Below are 27,346 nucleotides of genomic sequence, written 5' to 3' on the forward strand. Positions count from 1 at the left end.
GAAATTGTGATGCAAACGTTATTCGCCGCCATGCAGTTTCAGTGTAGAAACTTAAAGACACAGTATTTCATTGGAGTTCATTTTTGGATGAAAGGTTGGTGAATATAAAAAGTCTGGGATCCATAAGAATCCCTGTCACTGCTCATTCAATACTGTGCTCAGCGCTGCTTGTTTTCTGTTTCTAATATTCAGAAATGACCCATTCAAGGGGAAACGTTTAAAGCTATAACCCACTGTACACAGGCCTCAACAGAATTTACAGCAATGACATTCAAAAAGACAAAGTCCTGCAACATCCCGGTGTCAGAGTACCCTCCTGTCTGGCAACTCAGTTTGCAGTTTTAGTGTAGAGAAAAGCTCAGTGGTACAAATCAAAATGCACTGGCCGGCAATAACATTGTCCTCTATCCTACAAGTGTTGCAAGTGTTTTGACCTCTTCACCTTTTCCTCTCCTCTATCATTCCTAGGAAGTGGATGAAATCTCCACTCTTTACACTACAGTTTATCTCATTTGTAGTATTCCTAGGATCAGCTCTTTTCAAGTCCAGACAACACTGAGCAGTTCCCACTCTAGTGCCTCCCACTTCCTGTCTTTCACAGAGGTCACATGTAAGCAAATGCCAGTCTTTGTCACATTTTAGTTTTTCAGGCCTCATGTGTTGCCGTACCTGCCTTCAGACGTCAACTGAAGTCAAAAAGCTCGGCGGCGGGCTTCTCCAGTGGCGGCTGAAATATTTTTGATTTTTCCTGGATATTCTTTGCACAACAGATTTTCCAACGTCATCCCTTCAGCTCCACCACACGCACTGAAATATCACAGTCTCAAGAAGGTTACCAAACCATTAGAACTGTTAAATTAGCTATTTTTATTTACAAGGCAGACTACACAGAGTACAGTTAGAGGCTGCTTTGGGAAAAGGCAGCCTCGCTGCAGTTCTCAACACACACCAGCACAGCAAAAGCTCCTGAGATCAAAGCAAAATTAATGACACTTGTAAAGAACGCACTCAAAATCTACACGCACATATACAAAAATAAAATTACATGGATTGAACACAACTGGTAGAGATGACAAGATTTTCCCCTCAAAGTGTAAGTTAGACTCTGTAGCTGCAGTCAGTCCAAATCTAAGACATTGCAACTGACAGCAGAACATATCCGGGATGGTTTATACGCTTGGCTGCACCCTAATTCCAAATAAAACTCACAATAAATACTACAGTGACCCATTTGAACACTGCCGGTAATACCATTAAGGATTTAATCTGACTAATACTCTGTTAAGTAGGTTTAAAGTGTCTAACTAATTAATGGACACTGATATTTACCTAAAGGACATCAAATCCTACAGATTTTCAAAGGTCCTTATAGACTTATTTAGATTATAAAGTAAGTATGCTCTTTGAGATTTAATATTGACCAGGGTAAACAAAGAGTCTCGATCACTACAATTTGTGGGGTTTCCTGTTTTGCGTCTATGAGTGGGATCATCAGGATAGAACGATTTGCTCTACAGGCAGGTACAGTACTTTATTGTAAACTAGGGCTCATTTGGGGTAGCACGACATTACAGGACACTCTGATAGAAATCCACTGTATAGAACACAAGGTCTACGAATTTCAGTCATGCAGGATATTGATTCAAGTTCTATACATTACAGTTCTATCTAACAGGTCCCAAACAGTAATAATTAGTACGATATGAACCCTCAGCCTGTTGACTGAGACACAGCGACAAGAGAGCAGCTGAACAGCTTCTGTTTGTCCAGGGAGAAGAGGCTTTTCACGGCACAGTCCTTAATAGTCCATAATAACACTAAAGTCACTGAATGCTGCGATTTGCTACTGTTGTGTTGATTTATTTTATATCGTTTTTTTTATGCTAACATCACAGAGAAGGCGTCGTGGTGGAGGATCTGGAGCTCATGTCCGCCGAGGCTCCAGCCGGTAGGAGAGCTGCGTCAGCGCCCTCTGGTTGTCAATCACGCAGAGCTTCCTAACGTAAGCCCGGACCTCCGCTTGATTCTTGTTCGGCTGGCAAATGTCAGGATCTAACATTAGGCAGAGATAAAGCAGACAAAAAAAATTTGACGGGAAAGATTGTTTACAGTCTGTCTGCAAGGCCAACAGATTAGAGGATAAAAGTGTGCTCATGAATAATAAGCAGACTTACTGAATGGCTGGCTTCTACAGTGTCTCACTTGTCGAATTGTGTTTGCTATAATACGCTGATGGAACAAACAGAAAACGGCTTTAGATACTGTGCAAACATGAATGAAGAACAACAAGGCACTGAGAAAACTGCATGCATAAAACATGCTCTCTCTTCTTTCTGTGAAAAGGAACTCACCATTTTCTCAAAATTGACCATGTTGTCAATGAATGTCTTGTTGCCCTCATGTGTAAATGTCATATCTGTAAAGAAATAGGTTAAAATGAAGCACAACCCAAATCGTCCATCTTCAAGTACTTCCTAAAGCCCTGTAAAGCCCTGTACTGAGTCATACCTTTTAGAAGAAGTGGCACAAAGGGGATAATCGGTGGTTCCAGTTTGGTAACAGTAAGTCGGTAGGACCGGTGGTTCCTTGATGGGTCCTATTGCCAAACAAGTTTCTGGTGTTAGATACATTTATAGATCAAGTTTTTTTCTTTAAAACACATACTGTTATGCCACCAGCCACTTATTAGGTATGCCTTTTAACTGCCCATTGAAGCAAATATCTGATTGGTCAATCACATGGCAGCAACTTCATGCATTTAGGCATGATAACATGGTCAAGACAACTTGCTGAAATTGAAACCAAGAATCAGAATGAGGAAGAAGGGTTATTTAAGTGATATAGTACTATAGTTGATGGTGCCATACAGGCTGAGTATTTCACAAACTGCACAAACTTCCTTCTAGGACTTCTAGGATGCTAGTCAGAATTCAGCATCATGAATCCTTCCTACTTTATATCAGCGGTTCGGGCTGTTGGTGGTGATGTAAGGTGTGCAAGATATTTACTTTGGGCTCCGTAACACCAACTGAGCATCATTTAAATGTCACAGCATACATGAATACTGTTTCTGACAATGTATATCCTTTTATGACCACTTAAAGGGACGACTGCTTCCAGCAGGGATACCAAATCACATCAGAAAGGTCAAATGATGAAACTGGAAAAATGATTTCCAGATTCCCCAGATCTCAGTGCAATGGAGCACCTTTGGGATGTGGTGGATGGGGAGATTCACAACATGGATGTGAAGCGTACAAATCTTCTGTGTGTTGCTGTCATATCAACATGGACCCAAATCTCTGAGGAATGTTTTCAGCATCTTGTTGAATCTGTGGCAAAAAGAATGAAAGCCTTTCTGAAGGCAAAAGGTTGTCCAACCTGGTATTAGTAAGGTGTACCTAATGAAATGGCTGGTGAGTGAACAGCCATGCAGTTGATTTTCCCTCCATTATTTTGTGCATCTGTCACCAAGACAACAGGTTTGAACCTAATTTTGTTTGTAACACTCATCACTGAAAACCAGATACATTTACAAAGAAAAAAAATATTTCCAGAAGAAGGATCTGTTTTACTCTGAGGAGACAGCAGACTTATACAACCAAAGCGGCAGTATTAGCATGGTTGAATACAACTAAAAGTTTATCCATAATGAATTTCAAAAGACTTGAAAATGAAACTCACCATCATGTTCTCAAACTCAGCATAGAACTTCTTAAACTTGGTGGGAAGTTTCTGTCAGGAAAAGCAGATGGCATCTCAGTGAATCGAGGATTTAAGCAACAGCAACATGCAGATCTGGTTCACAGCATAACTGTCCACGGATTATTAAAAAAAATAAAGTTTACCTCCCACGTCTGGCTCAGTCTGCTCACAGCAGGGTTGCTCATCCCCATGATGATGGCAAAGAATGAATTGAGGTTCTTAAATTCTCGACAGCTGCAGACAGACACACACAAGCAGAAACCAAAGTGAAAACCAACAACACCCAGCTCAGCTTCCTCTACTGTTAGCTAGAAATACTTCACTTAGTGATGTGCGTCCCATTAACAGTCACATCCTACTCACTGTGCCGCTATCTTGATGAACTTCTTGAGGAGCTGGACTCTCTTGCTGAGCTGTCCGCAGAGGCAGACTTCAGTGACGACCCACAGCTGGACCTGGTTGAACCTCCTCAGGAACAAGTCTAGATTAGCCGTAGTTCGTTTAAAACTTTGGCAGCCAAACGTGTGGTAGAGCAGCTCGTGCTGTGGAAGAAGACAGGGGAAACAAGAAGAAGAGCAGGTTGAGAGGTGAGAGATCCTGCCGGTTTAACAACAGTCTGTGAAAAAACAAAACTGCTGAAAATGAATTGACTCTGACTCTAAAACAAAAGTCTTTGCAACACTTAATGTGGACAAAGGTGAGCAGGATACCTCATGAACACAGCTGAAGAGCTCCCAGTCAAACATCGTCATTTGATAAGCCAAGTCCTTGGAGCTCATCAGCTCAAAAGTTGACATGGAGCCTGCAGTGGGCCCTTCCTGGTCTGGAAGAGGAGTCTTGAAGTGCACAAAAACAAAAACCAACACAGTTTCTTTGTTTTCCCTCAGCATATAAAACTAATATCTTCTTGCTTCGAGGCCACTTTTTACTAAATACTAAGTGTATTTCTCGTATCTTCTATATATATTTGCAAAAAGATTTAATTCTAGGTGGTAATGCAGTTTAATAACAGCATAGTTCATAACATTACTCTCTTACTAGACTGTTGAGCTGCTCTCGAGGACAGGCAAATAATCTCCCATTGATGCTCAAAGTAGAAAACACCGATACATCATTTGGCTTCAAGATTTGTTTTTCTGTAACAAAAATCGGGACAGATTCGCTTTCACAGCCACATAAGACACTATCATGTGCAAATTCTTAAAAAGGTACACAAGATAATCTACGAGTAGATGATGCTGCAAGTTAATGCCTCTCCACGTTTAAGATGATCTGTTTTCTTACCACCCGCAGAGCTGAGGTGGACCAGCAGGAGCTCATCGGTAGTGCCGAGCTTGTCCGTCACGGCACTGATCACTTCTCGTCCCGTCGCCGCCACGGGAATCCTGATTGTAGTGTAGGTGTGATCGCTGCAGTACACCTTCAATAGGACTGCACACGCACACGTGAAATTAATACAGTGATATGGTATGTGACAGCTCCTGATCTGTGATGACAAAGAGCTGCTTCCAACATGAAGAAGCAGGAAGCTCACAAAGCTCACTGAAGGTTTTGCCTTTTTGTAGTCACAGACTGAATCATTCAAATATGAAAGCCGGCTCATTTCAATCAAATCAAAAGTTTATATTTTTTTAAAGTTAGCCCTTGGATCTCTGTTAGAGTGATGACTGGGGTCTTTCTCTGCCTCAGCCAGCTGTCACACACATGAATGACCGGAAAATAATCGTGTTGTGGATCTATGTTGCCAACCTATCCGTAAGATTTTGTCACACCTTTTGTGCAAACACAAGTGACAGGATGACAGGCAGGGTAAGGGAACATTCTTATCCAATCTGTCTTATGAAAATGGGAAAATCCACTTTAAATAGCACATTCCAAGGCAAACTGCTGTCAAAATGTCTTTTTCCTTCAGGTTCAATATGAGTAAGAAGAAAAATACATAAATCACACAAATGCACAGAACTTACTGTCATCTTGATTTCTAATTGGCTGTTTCTTCTGCAGCCTTTCCTCTCCGTTGCTGAACTGTCGTATTAGGGTCTTCTGTTGAATAAATTATATGACAGCATCCAGATAACTACAGATGAAGCCGACATGTGAAGTGGACTGTAAAATTTTATCGAAAGTTATATAACAGATGTACCTTTTTTGTTGCTTTGGCCTCTTCGGAGCTAAAGAAAAAAAATTAAAGTGATACAACGAATTTGTCGTGTGCATAAAGCAATGACAATAAATGTTCAGCCCACAGAAACATACTGCAATTTGACGACTTTCTCCAGGTCAGGTACCAAATCTTTCAAAGCTCTCAGCATACGGGAGTCATTGGATAGACTTCCATACAACTCCTACAGAGACAAAGAGGAAGAACCACTCAGACTATGCAGAGGATCTGTGTGATTTCCTACATTTAAAAGGCTCAATGTGCTCACCTCCAGGAAAAAGATCGCAGCAGGTTCCTCTTGTAGCAGGTAGGTATGTGCGTTTGCCCAGCGCAGGGTCATAATCAGGGCCCTCCTTTTACTGTTGAGTGCATACTCCAACCTCTCCTGTTCAGAGCCAGGCGGCGATGTCACATGGTACGTGCGCACAAGGTTAAAGGTAAATAGAAAAGCGTTGACCCATTAAAGTAAATAAACACAGGTATATGGATACCTACATCTATGTCTCTATTTATCCTCAATTAAAAATGTACCTTTCAAGCAGCTTTAGTTAAAATAAAGTGAGTTTTGAGATCATTCATTATGTTAAAAAAATAGAATAAAGCATGGGATGTATTGCGTTAACTGCACAGTGCTAAACTTACATTACAACAGCTTAGGGAAGAAATACCTGTGCAACTGGGATTACAACTTGTTACTAAGGTGTGAAGGGAACAGCTGCTCAACTGCTGCTTCAGCACTTCCACAAGCAGAAACTGATGTTTCACAATCTAAAAATGGCGCCGGAAGTGTTGTTACATTACGCAGCAAACCGTGAAGAAAACCAGGGTTATGCACCCGACATGAGACCTGTTTGTTTTTATTTTTTTGAAACGCAGTTTAGATACAGCAGGAAGGAAATAAGGAATTTAAAGACAAAAAGGATATTGTGACAGGAGCAGAGGGCACAGCTGGCTGTTGGGCATGAAGACACAGTGCATGAGGACAAAATCATCCACTGCTGGGTCTGACACACGAGAAGAAGCAGAGTCAGTAGCAAGAAACGAGCAGATATTTCATCTTTAATGCATTCATCCTGTCAAGAGATAGTACTAATCCAGAGTCTAACCCAGACTCATGTAAACCCCTGAAATTTGTTTTAATGCTGTTTTTCTGCAGCAAACCTTTTCAAACCACAGCAGAATATCCTATTTAATATCGTGTTTTACAGTAAAGAAAATACTGAATTATCAATTTCTTGTTTTAAAGTTCACATTAGTAACATTTTTTAATAAAAGACACTCTTCAATAATTCATAATTTATGCTATAGCTTATGAGTATCCTGCAATTTACTATCCTGACAGCATACGATCCCAAATTAATCTGATGATTCAGCTCTGCTACCTGGGTCACTGTGATGTATGTCCATCCTCATCGTCTCCAAGAAGTGCTCAAGAATCTTCTCTGGAGTTCCTGATATCACAGTGTACCTGCCAAGGTCACCAAGGATCACATAAAAACCCAAAAATGTTTAATAAAATAGAGAGAAATACACATATACTGCAAACACAGTTTTAAAGTACTTTTAGGTACAGTGTGCATACACCCAAACACATACTTTATGTTTCCCAGTGTGGAGGCTCGAGGACTCTTTTCTAACACCAGCACAGGGTGATCGTGCTCTTTCAAACGCACCGTGTTAGCTTCCACATCCTGCGGAATAGAATAGTTCAAAATGAGTGCAGTACCATTCATCTGTCAGAGGAGGGAGACAAACATCACAGGGGCGGCGGCGTCATGAGCGATTAAAGCATTATGTGACATTATTGCTTTACACAGCTTCAGAGGATGATGCATATTTTCCCTCCCCTATTTTCAGATCCTGATAATACAGACACAGTTTTAAACAAAGGGTTACTATGTGAAATAAGTACACATGTGTACCACTGCCTTGCATCAGTTCTTTATTCATAGTCATTGGGAAGGAGGAAAGCAGATGCTGGCTTTAAAAACTAAATGTTTCCACCATTTTTTCTTCACTGATCTTCGATCAGATCAGGGATAACTGTCTGCCTACCCTGAGTATCCTGTTGAAGTCTTCCTTATCCACACGCAGGAAGTGACAGTTGTCCTCTCTCAGGACGATGGATGCAGCCCGAGGTGAATCTGTAACCAGGGCCAACTTTCCAAAGTCATCACCCTCGTGAAGTGTACACACCACACCCTGACACACACAGATGAACACACAACTTGCTCAGACACATGTTCAGTTTACAAGCTTAAGATCTGAAGAAAAATATCAGGAAGGACGAGTAACTTTCTGAATCATCTTTGTATTCTGTACATGCGTGATCAATCCACGTGCAGCGTATTTGCCTGTACACTGGTTGTGTGGTGTATGAGTACAATCCCCTAAGCCAGTTAATCACAGTGATGAGTCACGATGAGCTATGCACAGTTTGCCAAACTCACTGCTGGTGTTTCCCCAGACCTACAGGGAGCACAAAACGGCTCGGCTCTTTGCAGATCTGATGAGCTACATATTTTGCTCCATTACATTCAGACTGAATATCATCAAATGAAGCAGAAAACTAGAACAACGCTAAAGTATCAAACTAAAGAACATAAGCAGGTAGATGGATGGAAGCCTTTCAAGCGCACCCACACACCTTTCCATAGATAACCACATTAACGGAGCCCTTCAGGATGATGTACCATGATGTGCCTTCTTCTCCTTGGTTAAACACTGAAAGGTAATGAAAACAAACACATATTAGTCCTAGCACACACATTCTGTACACCTGAAGTTTTTCAAATTGTGAGGCATGTTTCTCCTCTTAGAGTCAGAACTCAAGTCACAAACACAATTGTTAAATCTAGACGTCCCTTTTAGAATATATAATTTTCTCTACATGGGTGTAGCACAGGGTGATGCTAATGGGTTAGCTATCATGAAGGTAGCTCTCTTTTTATGTGGTTAGATCACCGTGGTAACATCTGCTGAACACATAACCTGGTCAGGAGTAGGTTATATTTAGCTTCAGTTTAAAATTGGCTGCAAGCACCACATTATCACTGACTCTTTATTCACAATAAAAAGAAAAGAAAAAAATCTCTGTGTTCTCTAGACATGCAAACTGTCGAGCAGTACCTTATTAACACCGCAGAACAAAACAGCAAGATAGCTGTAAATTACTGTAAGTAATATTAACACAATTTTAAGAACAACTACTCATGCACTACATAAAGTTACTTATACATTACTTAAATTTAATTACAGTATATTTATTTCTCACCTCCTTAGTAAACCTACCTTTAAGTATCTGTAAATAAATTTAATTATATTGTGATTTCAAATAAAATGCATCGAAATTCCATTTAATTACAGGACAATTAGTCACAGGCCGAATTATAAAGTGTTACTGAGTAATCCACTGATGGCTGTTTCTATAAGCATGCTCCAGCTGCTAAAAGATAGATACACATTAAGACTGCACTGCAATCAATAGCACTAATGGAAATTTAAAAACTGATCTATGCAACTTTTTCTGCGCTGTTCTATAAATACTTTGTCTGGAGTAATCTTAGATCTCCTTTTTAAAATGGATGGTTCAGTTCAGTTGCCTCAACTTGTCCTCACAGGGGACCAGCACTGTCTGACAGGCTGAAAGACCTTTTTACAGAAGGAAAAATGTATTCTGTGACAGAAGAAGACTCACACACAGTTCCAGCTTTTGCATGTGACTCAAAGATCACCACACTCGCCAGTTCCCTCTTCACCTGCAAACCAAAACAAACTGCTTCAAAACTCTTGGATTTTGCTGCCCTGCAGACAAAAATGGAAACTAAACAGGAAGATGCCCAGATCAAGGTTTTTAAAGGTTATAAAAAGTGACCTGAAAGTAGGTAAATTACTGTTGCCAATATAATCTCTGTAGTTATTACAGACCTATTAATGGTATAATACACATTTCCACATGGCAGTAATGTGATTGCATAAACGAAAAAAAAGAACAACAAAAGTACTTCTGGAGCCTGTACACATTTAATTAATTCTGCGCATGGAAAACGCCTGCAAGCACAGGACAGACTGAGCACCACACTGTCGAGATAAATAGTATAACAGCTTCTTCTTCTTCCATTTTTAAACATAAAAAGATTGTGATCTGGGGTTCTGATGTATTAACAATGTTCTTGGCATCTTGTACTGTATGTAAAAGAGTGGCACACCAGCTAACTCACAGTGTTGGAGAGGTGAGCTAAGGCCTTGATGTGAAGCAACTCGTCATAGATGATCTCTAGGTCATCGCCTGTTCTCTGACCAGGCCTGCAGACACAAAGGAGCGAGTCACAATGCAGTCACCATAAACACTTCATGCATGCACATCAATAAAGTTACTTATGACAGATGATCTCTGCCTATTCTTTCACATGCTTAGTACTTTATATGAAGAATGTTGGTATGACTGGATATGACTGGGTTCAATTAGCGAACACTTCAGCACTCTGGTATCGGAGGGGAATGTTAATTATTGGATAAAAAGCAACAATATATTGCCAGATATTGTTGCTTTTAATGTATTTTGAATCTGTATTTCAAGAGTAAATGATAATACTGACGATTTCCTGAGGATCATGCGCAGCAGTGCATCGGGGCCAATCTGGGCAAGAAAGAGGATGGTCTCCGGCAACTCTTCCTCACTTTCCCTCTTCTCCTCCTCACTAGGTAACGGTGTGTCCTCCTCCTCATCGTCAAGAAAACGGTAGAAGAGGTATTTGTCATAGAAACCGAGCTCCTGGTCCACTGGAGAGCAGAGAAGCACACACAATCAAAGCATCAGTATAAACGAGCGTGCATGCAGATGAACTGTTTTCTCATCTCAGAACATTTCAGCCTTGTTCTTTGAAGTGAAGGACTTTGAGATTGGATTCAATTTATATGTTATATTCATGCTTGGAAACTCATTAATTCTTACTCTAGCATTCAAAGAGAAAGCCTCCCTGATGATTGATGTTTAGATTCAAAACTCACATTCCAGCGCAGAGCCAAATGGAGACACACTGGCTCTAGTCTAAAACTAATTTGCAATTCAAAGTTTCAATAACACTTTATTCTAATTTACGCTCTAAACGATAAGTTACGCATGGAGTGTGAATAACGTCTCCCAGCTTTTCAGCTGCTTTGAGGTTTGGGAATTGACTTAGTAGGTTAAGATGACTCACGGAAAGAAATGAACCCAAAGATATGCATGATGAGAAACATCAGACTTAAGTATTACCATGATTTAGCACCCCTTCTTCTAGTAGTGCCTGCCACATCCCGACAGCATGGGAGCGAGTGAGCACACAGGCGCTCTGCAGCACCAGCCAGTCCACCAGCTCTGTGCCTACACAGCACTGTCTGCAATACACATGTAAACACACTGTTTACTGTATATTTACTGTGGGGAGGTTTAAAAATACTTAATGTAATTTTCTGTAAATCAACACCACATCCACAGAAAGCTTCCCCAAGCACTTGCAAGCACATAATTTTTCAGAAATACAAACAGAACTGCAGACCCACATACCTGTATGTCTTCAGGTGATACTTCCTGTCTCGAATCATGTGAGGGGCTCTGGACAGGATGGCGTTGCGGAGAACCTTTCCAGCTCTCTGCAGCTTCTCTGAGGGGATCTGCAGACCACAGGGACATCGGCTTAGGTGACTTCATCTAGTCCATCTAAATCTCTGACTGACTAGATTGAGATTTTTTTGTAAAATAGGCTGTGATAGAATCCATCATTTGATTGTTAATTTGGTTGGTCAAGCTTTAAGTGGTGTGTGTTGGCAAGAAGAAGTTTGGGAACCATTATTTATCCAGGATTGTGGTCCGATCGCAATCTGACTCAAGTAAGAATCCACAGTTGTTTCTTTATTGGATACACTGAGTAGTCACTCACAGTGCACGCCAGGAAATGAAATGAATTTAGTAACTTGTTTAGCAGCAACAATAACCATCTGATGTTTCCTGTAGCTTCTGCACGGTGATGAAGAGTCATTTTGGAGCCTCGCGCCCATAAAACTGCTCTTGCTCATCGATATTTATGGGACATTTTGGTTAAACAGCCACAAAATCTCAGTTTGCTTAAGATCAGAACACGAGCATTCCAACAGATAAATTCTCCTCTTGTTAAAGCACTCTGATGTTGACTTACCTTTGTATTTTGGTACATTGTATTGATGCAGTACTCAACCTTAAAGTTAGAGTGTTTAAAATATCACCAATAGATGTCAACAGATTTCTGTTAACTGACTTCTGGTTTCTTACCCCTCCCTATTTAAATACATAATCATACACAACTCTATGACACAACACCTACGACTTCTCTTTTCCTCTACCTTTGTTGTGCTACATATGTATATGTATATGTATATGTGTATAAAATGCAATTATTCAGGATGGCGATGTCCATCCTGGCCACTGTATTCAGGACAGCTGGGCAACATGGCGGCTTCCACAAACCATTGCCCACCTTTATGTATTTTTAATGATTTAATTCTAATTTTATGACAATGCATCTGTTTTTTGGACATAATCACACACTGATCAAATATATTTATGAGTACAATGTTCTTTTTTCTATTAAATAAAAGAAATTTAAAAATGGTTGACTGCACATTGTAGTGTCATGTCATGGCCTACCGCCCTCACATTCTCGTGTAAAACTTTTAGTAATAACATTTTTAATTCCTTCTTGTTCCCCTCAATGCCGGCAAGCCGACCAAGCGTTCAGCTAGCAAATTAGGCCCTAACATGATGCTCCCTCCGCCATGCTTCACAGTTAAAATCTCATTAATTGAGAATGTGATTTTGAGTAGCACAGAACAAGTAGCACTTAGAATTCAGTAGCCTTGTTGTGTGTGCAAAAAATGCCTGACATCAGTTTGCTTATATTGCGTGTCTATAATCATGATTTAGACAAAGATCAGCTCAGGTTTTATGTTTAATCAATGCAAAAAATTCCAAATAATTCACAATTTTTTTCTTACGGCGATATGTGAATGTGTACATGGGCAGATTCTGAATGCTGCTCATGTAAACTATGGATCACTCAAACAGCAAAACTGTATCAAAACACACAGGACATACAAGCAGACACATCCTTTATAGGCCGCACCTGCATAGACAGCAGGGGAAATGACAGATGTGTGTACACACACACATACACATACACATCTGCTTCTGAAAACAACAAAGGAAGGCATTTTAATTGGGCAGATGGGATCTTTCTTCTGTGTGCATGCATTATCTAACATTAGCATAACTACAGAGCATCACAGCTGTGAGTCATCATCGGTCTCTTCTCAGAAAATACACGCACTTCCAAAATTCATTCTGGCACTCTGGTTCATTCACAAACATGAAAGTATGCAGCGTTAAAAACAGCTCGATTTTATGACCCCCGTGGCCCGGTTTACCACACGTTTCCAAGAAATATTCAAGTTACTTTCAGTTTCGGATGTTAACAAAAACAAAACATTGAGCTGATGTAATGATTACTTATTTTTACTTATTTTACTTACGTATTTGAATTAACTGCATCTTTTTAATTTCAATTATGATCACTATCAGGTTTTTATGTATCTACCCTTCAAGTTGCAAACAGTGGCTCGAAAACTGGGAAAATGGAAAAACAAGAGTCTTAACTGCACATTTAAATGTATAAAGGTTTTAACCTGAAAAATATTTAAGTTCAAAATGCATTAATAGCATTGCTTCAAACATTAAAAAATACACAACTACTGCTCAGCTGTTCTAAATTTGTCTAGAAACTTCTGCTTAGAGATATTTTGACAAGCAGTGACAAAAGTGGGTTTTTTAGTCAGGTTATGATGGTCTAGAGTTTTGTTAAGTCATGCTTTCTGTAACTTAAGGCCGGGTCTGTTTCTCATTATTTAGTTACAGTAAACTAATCTAAGAACTTCATTTAGGTTGAAAATGTAATCCAGAGGAAACATTTACCTTGTTGTGAGCTTTGTTTGCAGAGTCTGAATTCATGTTGTCTTTGTCTGTGAGTCCTGAGGAGAAAAACACATTAATGCTAAAGCACAACAGGATGCTCTGCTTCCCAAAAGCAAAAAAGCACTGTATATCAACTAGAAAAAAAGAAACATAACAATTTTATATTTACATATACACAATATAGACTCATCCATCCTTTTAACAGGCTGGGAAGGAAAAGACCTGCTTCCTGTTTTTAGTCATCATACAGAAGTCTCCATCTTTTTTTGTGCATCTCCTGCACATTTCCAATTTATTACTTGCAATATGTTTGTACGCGTAAAAACGTTCATTGAATAAACATTTAAGCAACACCCAGAGTGTCTTTTTCTATTCCCGTGTCTCCACTTGTGCATCTACTCACTGTCATTGTTGGATCCACTCTCCATGGCTCCATAAGGAGGGGCCAACAGTGCAGCCAGGCTCTGACGATACTTCTAAAAAGCAACACACATCAGAGGCCACATCAGCCTTGGAAACACCTCTAGCAGGGTATCATCTTTAAAGCACCAACATCTTTTAAACATCAAAACCCATTCCTGTTCCATCTCTCTCTCGCTAAAGCGCACAATGTTGCTTGAACACAAAAGCGCCCCTCAAAACAAAGCCCTTTGTACAACCAAGATCATTTACATGCAGAACAACATTATATAATACACACACACACACACACACACACACACACACACACACACACAGCATGTAAACAAGGGTTAGACTGCTTTGATGTGTGCAGATGCTGTTCTTACAGTTGTACATTTCTGTAGCAAAGACTATGAAACACACAGAGCCAGAGCTTTTGTGTCTGAATGTGCCACTGCTCTTCTGCAAGGTCATTATCAAGCAACCCATGCTTTCTGACAACTGCCAGGAATACACACACACACTGGAAGAGAAACAGAGACAGCATCTGTTTGACCTAAAGACACAAACGCTCCCCTATCTGTGTTTTTCTTGCACACACTCGATCCAGAAGCTAGTGAAGCTAGAACACTTCATGTCAATACTAAAAAATGCACAAACGTGATTCCAGAGAGTTTCATTCTGTAAAAAGACAACAACAGAAAAAAAAAACATACAAGCAAAGATTATGCACACTACATACTAGACACAGTTAAAGTCAAGGAGTCCGACTCACCTGAGTTAACACACTCAGCTGCTTAAGACTGAAGGGACTGAAACCCCAGAGAGCTGCCCTCTGCTCCTTTACAACTCACGCACACGCCACCGGATAGCATCCTGCTCAAAACAAGCTGCTCTTTTCCTTTTTTTCTCCCCTCTCTCTTCCTCCCTTCCACTCACACAGTCGCCCCACTGTCTGCCTCCGTCTCACTCACCCTCTCTCACTGCGATCACGCCAGGAACCAAGCCACTTTCTCTCACAGGTTACCAGGGTGATTCGAGTCTCTGTATTACTGAGCTACTCTAGTGTAGGAAAAGGGGTTAGTAGTCAGAAAAGGGAAAGGCAGAAGTAGTGTTGAAGAGGAGGAGGAAAGGAAGGAGGCTAACAAAAGAAACGTGGCCAATAGAAGAGAGGGGAAGCTGGCATTAGAAATGTAGAGCAGGTGAAAAGGGGCACAGGAATAAATCAGAAAAGAGAAATGAAGTAACCACAGTCCAGACAAACTAATTATTAGCAGTAATTGTTACATATAAAAACATGTCTGTAGGCTATTTCCCATTCAAACACTTTTTTGATCTCGATTTTACTAGAATTATGGAGCAGCGCTTTTTTTCTTTCATCCTTTCATCAAACACATCCTGTAGCTTTTTAGTCTCCACCACAAGCACACGTACACAAATTAGTCCTTGCACACGGGCACACACATAAAACACAGAGAGCCATATTTTGGAGATAAGATTAGGAAAAAAACAAAACAAACAAAAGACAACAACCTCAGGCCATGTTTTCTGTTTTATGTCCACTGTCCTTAAAATAGACAGTCGAGAGGGAGACAGAGTGCACTTAGTCAAAAACACACGCACACACACTCTACGAGCTGAATAATACGATGGCACACATCACTTTAATAACCAATTATTGTCTTATCTAGGTCTCATGTGTTCCTGTAGCACAAAATGGAGGAATCACATTTGAGTAAATTGAATTTCAATTCATCCACGGTCACACGGGGAAAAGTCTTTTTTATTTTTTTAGACCAGATAAATCAAAACAATGTGATCGATAAAATTGTTTGTGAGAGGGGTCATAAAATCTGATTTAAAAGCCAAAAAACACCAGACAGAAAATAGTTATTTTTTATAACCAAACTGTCAATTACCTGCAATTTCATTAAAAATAAGAACCATCAAAAAAAACTACTGTTTTCTCACAATCACTGTATGGAGATGAGAACCATAGTGTGGGTCGGAAAGATTCTGGATTCTGCAATACAAAATAACCACCTGTCAGACCAAACAGCAGCTCAGACCACACAGCCTTTCATTGTGAGGTTACAGTGAAGTGCTGCCCAGCTCTGCCACGACTTCCTCTCTGAGAGAGAAACAGTGAATGGAGCTTGTAACTCCAACAAGGAGGCCCACGGAGAGGCATCTACTACAAAGCCAAATCTCTCGGGGCAAGGCTGTGTGAGTGTTCGTACTAGTAGGTTGTGCGATATAGTAACTCTTTGCAACTGACTGTGAGCTTTTACATCATTTGTTATCAAATCATATTTTTATTTTATTTATAAAGCACACAAAGCTGACGCAGGAGGGTCACACAATAAAATGCCACACACACACACACATCAAACAACAAACCATCACTTTCAGTACTTTTTGTTCATCTTTACGCTAAAGATACTTGATAATGACTTCGGCTGTCTGTTTGGGGTCGTCGTTCTGCTGCAGAATACATTTGGGGCCAATAAACAACCATTCATATTTCTGAAAGCATTCTTTGTTTACAGCTTTTTTTTCCACACTTGCCTAAAACTTTCGCACAGTACTATAATGAGATCAAAGCTCAATATCTGGTATTACCAAATCTATTACTTGCTATTGCTGTTGCATTGAAATCTGATGATTCTTTTCAGTTTTAATAATTCCATCAGTGCTGACAAGATCCCCACACCACTGGCTGAAATGCAGCCCCAAAACAATGCCAGAGCCTCCACCATGTTCTTCTGTAAGTTGGCATACTTCAGCTTAATTTTCCTGTTTCCCTTCCTGAAGAATAACTTCTTGACTTACCTTCTCCTTCTCTTAGATCATTTCTGATGAAGCTGCAGATAACTCAGCTGAAGGGTCTGAAGCATCTCTCTGGTCCTGCGCCAAGTTTTTGACATATTTGTTCTTAAGGACATGACTTTCCTATAATATAACATATCTATAGTTTAAGCCTTCCACTTCTTCTTTAGTCCTCCACTTGTCCAGTTTCCTCAAAATTTCTTAAGGATAAATTTCCCACCAGGCTAAGATCTACCAAGATTTCAGCTAATACCTCATGGGAGTCACTTTATTGGTGCAAAAATGCTAATGCTAATTTTTGCTATTTGCCCAAACATAGCATTTAAAATAGATTCTTTGCTAAGTTGTATTTTGACACAACACTGATTCATTCATTGAGTTCGCTGCTTTTTTAATACTTCATGTATTTGATTCTTATTCTTAACAAACAAAGAAAAAAACATGGAAATAGTAAAAGGACTGGACTGAGAGTGAATTTTAAAAAAAAGCAGCCAATAGCCAAAGAAAAAACATTGAAAGAACTTCAGAAAGTCTCAATTTAACAACTGGAAAATAATCTGGCTCCTTACATAACTAAATAAATAAGGGGTGGCTCAAGACTTTTGCACAGTAATATCAATATTATTTCCCTTGCCTAGTGTATAGCCTCTTGTGTATGATCTTTTCATGTTTAAATATCTTTATGAATACTCAGCTTAGATGAGAGTGTAAAATAAGATTGCATATATTATCACATTACCACTCATTATTTAGTTACTGAATATACAGTATATGGTATTATGGCTACAGCCTATCCTAGCTGTCACTTTGCAAAAGAAGGAGAAACACCCTGGACCAAGACACAAAGACAGACAACCACACTCACATTCACATCCCTCGACCTCCTGTGCATGTAATGTGCTGTGGTAGGAAGCCAGCATGTCAGGAGAGAATCCATGCAGTACACAAGGAGAGCATGCAAACTCCACACAAGCTGCGTAAATCACTTTTTAAGGGAAAACATACTCTGAAAACTTCGTAAGCATCTTCTGGTTTCTTAAAAGAATTGTCCTTGGGCTTTTTGTTTTGATGGCTGCCTCACTGGAGAAATGTGACAGTTCATCCAAGGCAGAAAACTGTATTTCAGACATGCAGATACAGATCACTGAATTACAGTACGTCCTTTTGTTTGTGGCCTTGTTATTGCAGGAATCTGTGTAACCTGCCTAAACAGAAAATGTAATGGCATTTTTGGGACTTTATAGTTAGTTTTACATAGTTTTATAGTTTTTTAGTTTAAGAAACCAAAACTATTATGCATATACATTAAAAAATTGTACCAATTCAAACAGATTAACCTCTCTACAGCAGCTTAACAACATTTAAAATGTCCTTAAAATCATCATTTTAATAATTCTCAGAATTAAAATATTTTGTTATTAATTTATAGGCTAAAGGAAATCTGAGAATACCTTTATTTTTCCAAGTAGGAAATGTGAATCCAATTAAGAGAAATAAAAAAGGAATCATTTAACTAATCGTGTTTAGATTTTTCTCACTGTTCTCACTTTAAATAAATCACTGTCAAGTTACCCGAAGTGTGCAATAGATGTGCAAAAAGGCACCGTAATGGTGGACAGCCCTCTTGTGGTTAAAAGCACAATTACAATAAAAGTCTCAAAAGCAAAGCTCTTTCCACAATGGAGTTCATGCAGAATCATGAAGTTTCATCTCATGTCACACCTCCCAGAGAGTCTTAAACTCCCTCTGTTCGATCCGGAGCAGCTCGCTGGTCTCTCTGCTGACAATGGTAGCGTGGCGCGGCGTGTTGTCCAGGATCGACTCCCCAAAGGCTGTCCCAATCCCCAGCGTGCAGATTGTGACTGCATCCTGCACACAGACATGACAACTTTTAGTTACTGTGTTTCTATAACAGACGAGCATTTGTTATTGAGCAAACATGCTTTGTAGCAGCATTCACTATGCTGCTACAAAGCAGTGAAATTATACAGCAGTAGCTACAAGCAATGTGTATTAGGTTATTTTAATGAACTCGGACAGACATGGAAAGCAGACGGATTAATATGTGCAAATGAATGCAAATAAATCCAAATATGAGCAACTGCTGTTTACTGTAAGACAAACGTCTCTTGGTGCTGTATATAATTGGGTAGGCTAGAGGGAAGCAATGGACGCATATTCACTGCTTAGTGGTTCAAACAAATACACTGCTTGCTATGGAAACCTTTTCAGCTGTCCAAACTGACATTTCAAATATAGCCACAGAAAGTAGGCCACCAATTTCACTTTAGGGCTACATACATGAAAAGGACGTCTCACAATAGAGGAGCTTCTTATCGCCGTCTTTCTTTCGAAGCAAATCCTCTCTCCTTCTCCTCCCACGTGTCATTCTTCCCCACTACATGTATAGTATAACTCTATTTCCACGCTCTCACAGCGAGGGTTTAAAGTAAGGAGGAAGCCAAATTTCTCAGTGGCAATTTCTCTCTGGTATATTTAGGAAGGGAGGCACAAATGGAGGCTAAAGAGTCAAACAAATTCAGCTCTCAAACATACAGGACAGAGTAGAAGCCCCTTAAAAAGGATCTTGTTTGATAGAAAATATATGAGAGCACTAGGAAATATCAACCATGAAAGTAACATCACCAATCCAAAAGCATCCAAGTCATTATTCATGTATGTTTCTCAATGTGACTCTCACCTGGTGGTTAGCGGTTTCTGACACTTTGACATCCAGGGAGCCAGAAAGGACTGCATACCAGCTGGTGCCAATGTCTCCCTGTCGAAACACTGCGTGCAGTAAAATACATTAAACCACATTAAGAGCTGATGAAAAACGTCACTAAGACAAAAGCACTCATAAAAACATGCCCTGCCATCTGATGATAAACCACAATCACTGCTGAAAGAGACATCAGCCAAAAAGGTTTTGATACAATGATAAATTGATAATAAATATATTTGCAATAAACTGAAATGTGATTGAAAAGGTTATAAATGCACCTAAAAAGGAAAGCGTTTTAAATATTTTTATCTTTAACTGAAAATCAATTGACTTGAGCTCAAATAAGCAAAACGCTGACAAAACGCTGGTGTTAAAGTAGCTACATTAAATATTGTCTTGATTTTGTGATCATTAAATTACACTACTATAAGTAGTATACTGGATATAGGTCCACAATTTGTTGGACAAAGACACAATTTTTGCAGTTTTGCTTCTCTACGTCACTGCAGTGAATCTTAAATCAATCAATCGTGGTATGACTGAAGTGCAGACTCTCAGATTTAATTTGCATTAACGGTAAAAAGACAGTTTTATTTATAATCCCCCAATTTCATAGACTTATATAGAATTAATTGGACAAACTAACAGGATTTTAAACCCAAGGATTGTTTTTAACACTTGGATGAAAATCCTTTGCAGTCAGTGACTGTGTGGAGTCTACAATCCATAGATGTCCCTTCAATGCTCTGCTTAGGTCTTTGCTGCAACCACCTTCTGTTGCTGCTTGTTTGTGGCTCTCTCTATGACTTAAAAGTCTCCAGCAACTGTAAAGCATGCGCTGTTGTGTTGAGATCATGTGGATAACCTGGCCCGTGAAGAATATCCAGTTTCTTTGCATTGAGAAACTCTTGGGTTGCTTCTGCAGTATGCTTTGTTTCATTATCTATTTGCACTGTCGGGTCAGTTTTGCAGCATTTTTCTAAATCTGAGCAGAGAGTACAGCCATGTACACTTCACAGGTCATCCTCCATCCATCATCATCTATCATCTGTCAGCAGTCTCACCATCAATAAACACTATAATGACCCAGTTCCACTGTCAGCCTTATGTACCCATGCCCTAACATTTTTTAGATGATACACCTATTCCTCAGGAGTGTCCTTGACTTGGCTAGAAGTTGTTTTTCATAAGCCTTGATTGTAATCCATTGTGAATACAGACACAGGCAGCTGGAGACCCAGTCACAAAAAACAGGCAGGATGCATACACGGACCCTTGCGCTCATCTTCTGATGATGAAATTTGCTTAAATCACTTGGACTCTCTCAGACTCATGGATGCAGGAAGTATAACAGAAGCTTTAACCATAGAAATACTTCTATCATAATCCATTTTAATTGCCCTCTGTGGTCTTTTAGGCCTCTCGGTATCCTGAGCTGGTCGTTGCAGTCCTCCTTTTTAAGAATACACCACATTAATACTTTGGCTACCCCTAAAGTTTTTTCTATCACTCTGACAGACAAAGCAAAACAAAATAAAGCTAATGATGGCCTCCCTCACTGGCAATGACATCTCTTTGGGCTTCATATTTAAAATGAATGTGAAAAGCTATAAAATGCAAATTCAAGACTTCTAATCAAATCCAGATATTATGTCTGTTTAATTTGTCATGAAATTACATGAACAGGCCCTACTTGGCCATGAAACTGCTTTTCGGTGAACTGTCCAATTAATTTTGAGCCTCTGAAAACGGGGGACTGTGAATAAAAAACGTCTGTAATTCCTAAACAGCTGACATAATATTTTTGTTAAACCCACTGAATTAAAGCAGTGCTTCAATCACATATTGGCTGATTGATTTAAAATCCACTGCTTGCAGAAAAATCAAAAAGACAAAGCATGAAGTCCAAAAGGAAAACATATAAAACAGACTGGATCCAGGAAACAGTAGGGCAAGAGGAACAGAGTATTGGGAGGATGCCACTGTATATACTTACTCCTGTAAGTATATCGTATACTTATAGTATACTTATACTTATATAGTGGTATCAGGGAAGTGGAGAGAGCTAGGGAAAATGATACACAGTTGAACTAAATCACAGAGGATGAGGCAACATAAGCAAAAGTAAAAGCAAATACAAGGAACAATTAATAATATTAATATTAGTATTGCACAAATTAGTTAAAAACAGGCATTGAAGAAGGTTAGGCACATTTTTGCATTCCAGTGCATCGTAAGTCTTACTGCGCTCTCTCCTTAGGAGACAAAAAGGTATATTATATACTGTATGATGATTTCCTCCAATCCTTTAGAGCCTGACTAAACTCAACAGCATCAAAGACATCCTTTTACATTCCTGTCAGTATTGTGGGTTTGTGAGCGTGCGTGTACGTACACGTGATGCCTTTCTCCAGGCATTCATAAAAGGCACAGGCACAGATCTGCAGTAGGAGCGGAGGTGGGAACCTCTGGAAGGCTTTGACCTCTCTTAGTCGGGTCAGAATAATATCCACGTCCTCTCCCGAGCGCTCCGCAGGCCTGCGCAGAGGAAGAGCCACCATTAAACCCACACGAGGCATTAAAAAGGTGTATAAGGGGTTATGCAAGAAACAATTGGCATGATGTAACTTGTTCAGTGTGATGGATTATCTATCTTATTCAGGTCTATTTCAGCCTGAACTATAGCAAATCAATCAAAACCCTGCAGTATGCTTTCACTAGCAGTCATGTTAGACAGTTGCAATTATCAGTCAATGGACTAAACTGTGAGAAAGCAGCGATATTGCCCTTTAAGTAAGAAGGCTGCTCTATTGTTATAATATTATCTATGAATATTTGTGCGAGAGCACGCTGTCATTGTTCTGCCTGGTGTCTTAGTGATAACAGTGAAGAGCTGCAGGCACAGTTTCTCTCAGCTCAGGCCCCCCACAGGCTGTTGATGTAAGATCTCATTTGTACTGCTCCTTTTTCTAATGCGCTTAAATCTGAGCACACACACACACAACTAAGTCATTGTTGGACATCTAAGCAAGCACACACAAGAGACTGCACGCACGCGCACACACAGAAGTTTGATCTGCGAGCTTAAACAGTCTGTTCTGAGACGTGGTGGTGCAAAAATACCAAGCCAAAATGTCTCAGAGTAACACACTGCACTTAGCACCATTCATTCACTTATTTTCCCCTTCTTTCCTGATAGTGACTCATCTTTGCACGTGTGTGTGTAAGTGTCTGTGTGTGCATATATGTGTGTGTTCATACAGAATAGCTAATGCACTGTGGGCTCTTCCTTCACAGATGAGAGCCTCTCAGTCCCCTCTTCTGCTTCATCTCCTTCCTCTTCCCTCACTCCCAGCCCTCGCTCCTTTCTGTCTGCTTCTTCTAAACCTTTCTCTAATCTCCATCTACTTTTCTCTTCTTCCTCTTTCAAGACTTGCCAGTTTTTAGAACATGATAGCCAAGACTGAAAGGGACAAATGCAACCCATTTTTCTCCTTTTCACTAGAAGCACAGATTCCTGGTGCATTTAGTGCCACCACTTACACATACCAAACGCCCTATTTATCCCTTTACGTCTGCTCCGCAAGCTCAAAGGCAAGAGTGACTCCCACTTTACTCACATGTAGGTACGTATGGTAATAAACGCCGAGCACGTGTGTCACGAAGCAATGAAATGTACCTGTACCGTGTACCTTGAAGGGTTTGCCACAATAAAAACAGATCAAAGGCTGCGTTGCACAGCCCATCTTCTATTCCCATATCAGCCACGAGCTCAGAGCTTTGAAAGGTGGGTCTTTTTTTCCCTCTCACATTCTTTCTTTCTTTTTTTTTGGTCTCTGACTCATCCACCTAAAGCTCATGTATTGGCCCTTGGTGCTTCAACAGGGTGTCATATCCCAGAGTAGGCTGGGTTAATGGTTGAGACAGGTGGGCTCCCACACACTACGACAGACAGGGAGAGACAGGGAGGTGAACTCTGCAGGGTTGAATGGGTAATACAAACACCACCCTTCACATATGCGTCTATAGTAAAACTGTTGGGCTTTGTCAGTTATCGTCCCCTGGTTAAGTCTTCGCCCTTTCCCTTTTGTCCATTAACCTGTGCTTGCTCACTCACTTCCTGTCGGGAGGAATCTGCCTCCCCCGCTGGTGAGAGAAGAATATGACCTGAGAGTTGTTCACCTTCTATCACTGTCCCTTCATGTCTCCTCTCTTCCTCGACCTCTTCCTTTTGTCAGCCTTCCCCTCTCCCTCCCCCACTATTCGTGTCAGCAGAGATCTCAGCTTTCAAGCACAAATTATGGCGTGTGCGAATACGCACACACACAAACAAAGGATTAACAAATCGACCAGCGTGACACACTGAAGACAAAAACCAAGAGACAGCAGAAGGTCATGCAGATTGTTTCTTGAAACAACCATCTGGAAAAATTCACTGTTCACAGACAAATAAATCAGAGGTTGATTTGTGGCCGCCTGTCAATGTGCCACACAGATTCAAAACAAACAGATTTATTCGCCTGGTGGATTAATACATTACTGCAACACAGATTATGTGATTGTATGCAAGAACCTCTTCTGACACTCATCTGCATCACCACTAACAACCAGAGATGGTGTTAAATCACTGAGCAGCATAAACCCTGCTCACTTTGCATTCAAATGACCAATTAGAGTTAGAAATGACTCATCAAGTTTTGCAAGATTTGCAAATTAACCTACATAATACGCACACTTATACTTTTCACCTATGAGGAATTGCTTTTGCTAAGACTTACTACTTTGATATGTCACCCTAGTACTAGACAAAAATATTTTCCTGCAATAAAAAAGGCATTAAATATAAACTTGGATCTGGCTTGGTGCTGTGTGTACGTTGAGTGCACCATCTATTTAACTCCTGGTACAACAGAAAACAAAGCAAATAAGATCTTATCCCACATACTTCACAGCCACTGGCAATAAATGTCTTCGGACAGATATATTACAGACAGTCGTATCTTAACCTCTGTCTTTCTTTCACCTTCCTCCCCTCTCTGCCTCTCACTGCTCACTTGCTCACATCAACAGTTAGCATAGATGAAAGCTCCCAAACACACATACACACACTCCTGGATATTGACTGAATAAGAGGTGGATAGCTTAAAAGCACTGAGTGCTCTACAGTAAGATCCTGCACAGTCTTTATGAACATCCAGCTAATACTGCATACTGGTGACTTTAAGTTTCCAACATAATTATTCTAGCCTTAATTTCAGTAATGTTTTCAGCACTGACTTAAACAGAAAAAAGCAACAACATTTTGCACATTTATTTTATGAGATATGTGAGCAGGAGAAGGACACACTCAATCAAAACTGCAAACAGAACACAATCGTTAAACTTGGGAAACCAAATTTATTTGCAGTGTTTCTGTGCTAGACCACCAAGCTAATGGCTTATGCCAAAGAGAAGCCCTCTTAAATAGGGAGTGGCTGTAAGTCTGCAACCAATCACATTCCCCATCTGCTCACCAGACCACAGCAAAGATCACAACACCCTTTGAATTTTTACAAAAGCATAAGCTACTTTGAGCAAATTGTTCAAAATATGTGCAACTAAAACTGAAGCAATCTGGAACTTAAACAATTTCTAAATTATTACAGATTGTAAAATATATTTAAAGGCGCCAGCATCTCGAGTTGACTATTGGTGGTAATGTGTCTTTTATGGTAACAACTCATTGATTTTTACACTGTAAATCTGAAGATGCCAACTGGGCTTCTGGAAAGCTACGAGGCCTTTCTCACTAATTTCTGACAATTTATATTCAGATCAATTACTCGCCAAAATAACCCAAGGACTAATTAATAGTTAAACTGGTTAAAAAGTATAATGCCGTGTTGTCAGTACCCTTATCAGTGACTAATAGTTGCATTTATCCACTCAGTTTTATTCCAGGTGAGGATTAGGAGACAAGATGGTTGCTTCAGGTTGCCATTGGTAATGTGAGGATGTGTCAGATAGGTGTGTGTGTGTGTGTGTGTGTGTGTGTGTGTGTGTGTGTGTGTGTGTGTGTGTGTGTGTGTGTGTGTGTGTGTGTGTGTGTGTGTGAGCTGTGCTGTGCATGTCATATATGTCACTGCCTATGATCTAGAGTAATTACTGTAGTGCTGCTCTTCATCATGTTTATTTATTCGAGCCCTCTACCTGAGCTTTTTCAGCACAGTAAGGGAGCTTTGCTGTTAATTGGGCAGGCACAGTGTGGACTAAACGATTTTCTAATCGCTGCAGCTTTTGAATTGTTGAGCTGTTGATAGACAAACTGTGAATTGGATGTTCGGTTATTCTAATCTGTTCAGTCAGCCCAGACTAACGTAGCCTCATGCAGCACTGTGAGATAAACGGGAGGAGGAGAAAAAAATACACTGCCTGCGCTGGCTGGCCTCTAGTATTTTATTCAAATCACGCCACAGTTGTATTTTAAAAATGTATGGCTATTTGATTCAAGCAGGCAGAGATAAACCATGTGCGTCTCGTCATCAGCCATGCAGTGCAGAGACACCACAGTGAACCTCGAAGCCACCAACGCCTTTTTGACCGGAGATACAAAAACAGGAATTTTTTTTTAAAAATCGGTGTGTATTGTTATGCACTGCAGTCTGTACAACTGGGCGGCAAGTGGTGTCAATTTAATAACAGCGATAATATACTAAAACAAAATGAGGCGTATCACGTTATTATTGCACAGTCACACACTGCACACGCAGCGATCACCGGTTCCGATTAATCACGTTGACGCGGATGAATGAAAGAGGGCAGAGACGACACAATCGTTGCTGCGTGGGGATGCGCGGCGTGGCACTGGGTCATGTAGTGCTTTCACCCACCTTTTATCCAGGCAGCAGATCCACTCCGCCGATGGGGACGAATTAGGGGACGTCTGCACCGCGACCATCTTCCCCGGCTGTGTGTGTGCGTGTGCGTGTGTGTCACTAGACACTGTGATGCTTACCGGAGGAGGGTTCCCGGTTGTCGGTGGTCGTTAATGGTTGTGAGCTCTGACTCCCCCTCCCCGCCCCTCTGCCTCACACAACTACGGGATGTGTGTTCATATATATATACATATTTCTTTTTAAAAACAACACATACACACACACACACACACAGATATATATATATATATATATATATATATATATATATATATATAGACACATATATAGACACATATATATAGACACATATATACACAAACTTCAGTCTTTAATTAGCTCAGGTCTCTTCAAATGTCACTGCGTGTCAGCATGGGGTGGACCCCAATCTGGGAACCCATTTATTAGTCTGTTAGTCTCCTGCAGAAACCTGTGTATGAAGACAGAAAGGTAATATTGATAAGATATGATAAGATAAGTTAGCCTTTATTGGTACCAGAAATGGAAATTTCAAGTTGTTAAAGCTGCAAAGTATACAGGGCAGGAATAAATAAACAGATGCAGCATATATAACAACAATAATACTATGCAAAAAAAATATTTCATAGTACAGTGGTTGTGTACTG

General features: G+C 40.1%; 1 protein-coding gene across 1 annotated transcript; it reads right to left on the reverse strand.

The window, feature by feature from the left end:
- Positions 1–852: 852 nt before the first annotated feature.
- On the reverse strand, positions 853–26,810 carry LOC147308606 (rap guanine nucleotide exchange factor 4-like). Its single transcript, XM_086273372.1, has 30 exons — positions 26,676–26,810; positions 22,202–22,344; positions 19,783–19,871; positions 18,804–18,950; positions 14,254–14,326; positions 13,851–13,906; positions 11,415–11,521; positions 11,124–11,245; positions 10,465–10,648; positions 10,087–10,171; positions 9,564–9,624; positions 8,514–8,590; positions 7,922–8,068; positions 7,463–7,557; positions 7,249–7,334; positions 6,792–6,870; positions 6,135–6,285; positions 5,962–6,050; positions 5,849–5,876; positions 5,673–5,748; positions 4,990–5,136; positions 4,744–4,841; positions 4,416–4,541; positions 4,069–4,247; positions 3,849–3,939; positions 3,685–3,735; positions 2,509–2,596; positions 2,352–2,416; positions 2,175–2,229; positions 853–2,052 (listed from the first exon to the last, which is right to left on the reverse strand). The coding sequence occupies exons 1-30, from the start codon at positions 26,741–26,743 to the stop codon at positions 1,925–1,927; spliced, it is 2,991 nt and encodes a 996-aa protein (XP_086129498.1). The 5' UTR covers positions 26,744–26,810; the 3' UTR covers positions 853–1,924.
- Positions 26,811–27,346: the final 536 nt, after the last annotated feature.

This window comes from Aulonocara sp. 'chitande type north' Nkhata Bay, linkage group LG18, assembly GCF_057382095.1.
Source record: "Aulonocara sp. 'chitande type north' Nkhata Bay isolate Kocher_YH1m ecotype deep benthic linkage group LG18, A_spYH_male_GT1.1, whole genome shotgun sequence".
Classification (NCBI taxonomy): Eukaryota; Metazoa; Chordata; class Actinopteri; order Cichliformes; family Cichlidae; genus Aulonocara; species Aulonocara sp. 'chitande type north' Nkhata Bay.

Coding starts and splice junctions, on each gene's coding strand:
- LOC147308606 (XM_086273372.1), bottom strand. CDS start 26,743: ATGGTCGCGGTGCAGACGTCCCCTAATTCGTCCCCATCGGCGGAGTGG. Junction 9,625..10,086: donor TAGCTCACCTCTCCAACACT/GTGAGTTAGCTG, acceptor TTTGGTTTGCAG/GTGAAGAGGGAACTGGCGAG. Junction 5,137..5,672: donor AATTAGAAATCAAGATGACA/GTAAGTTCTGTG, acceptor GTGCGTGTGCAG/TCCTATTGAAGGTGTACTGC.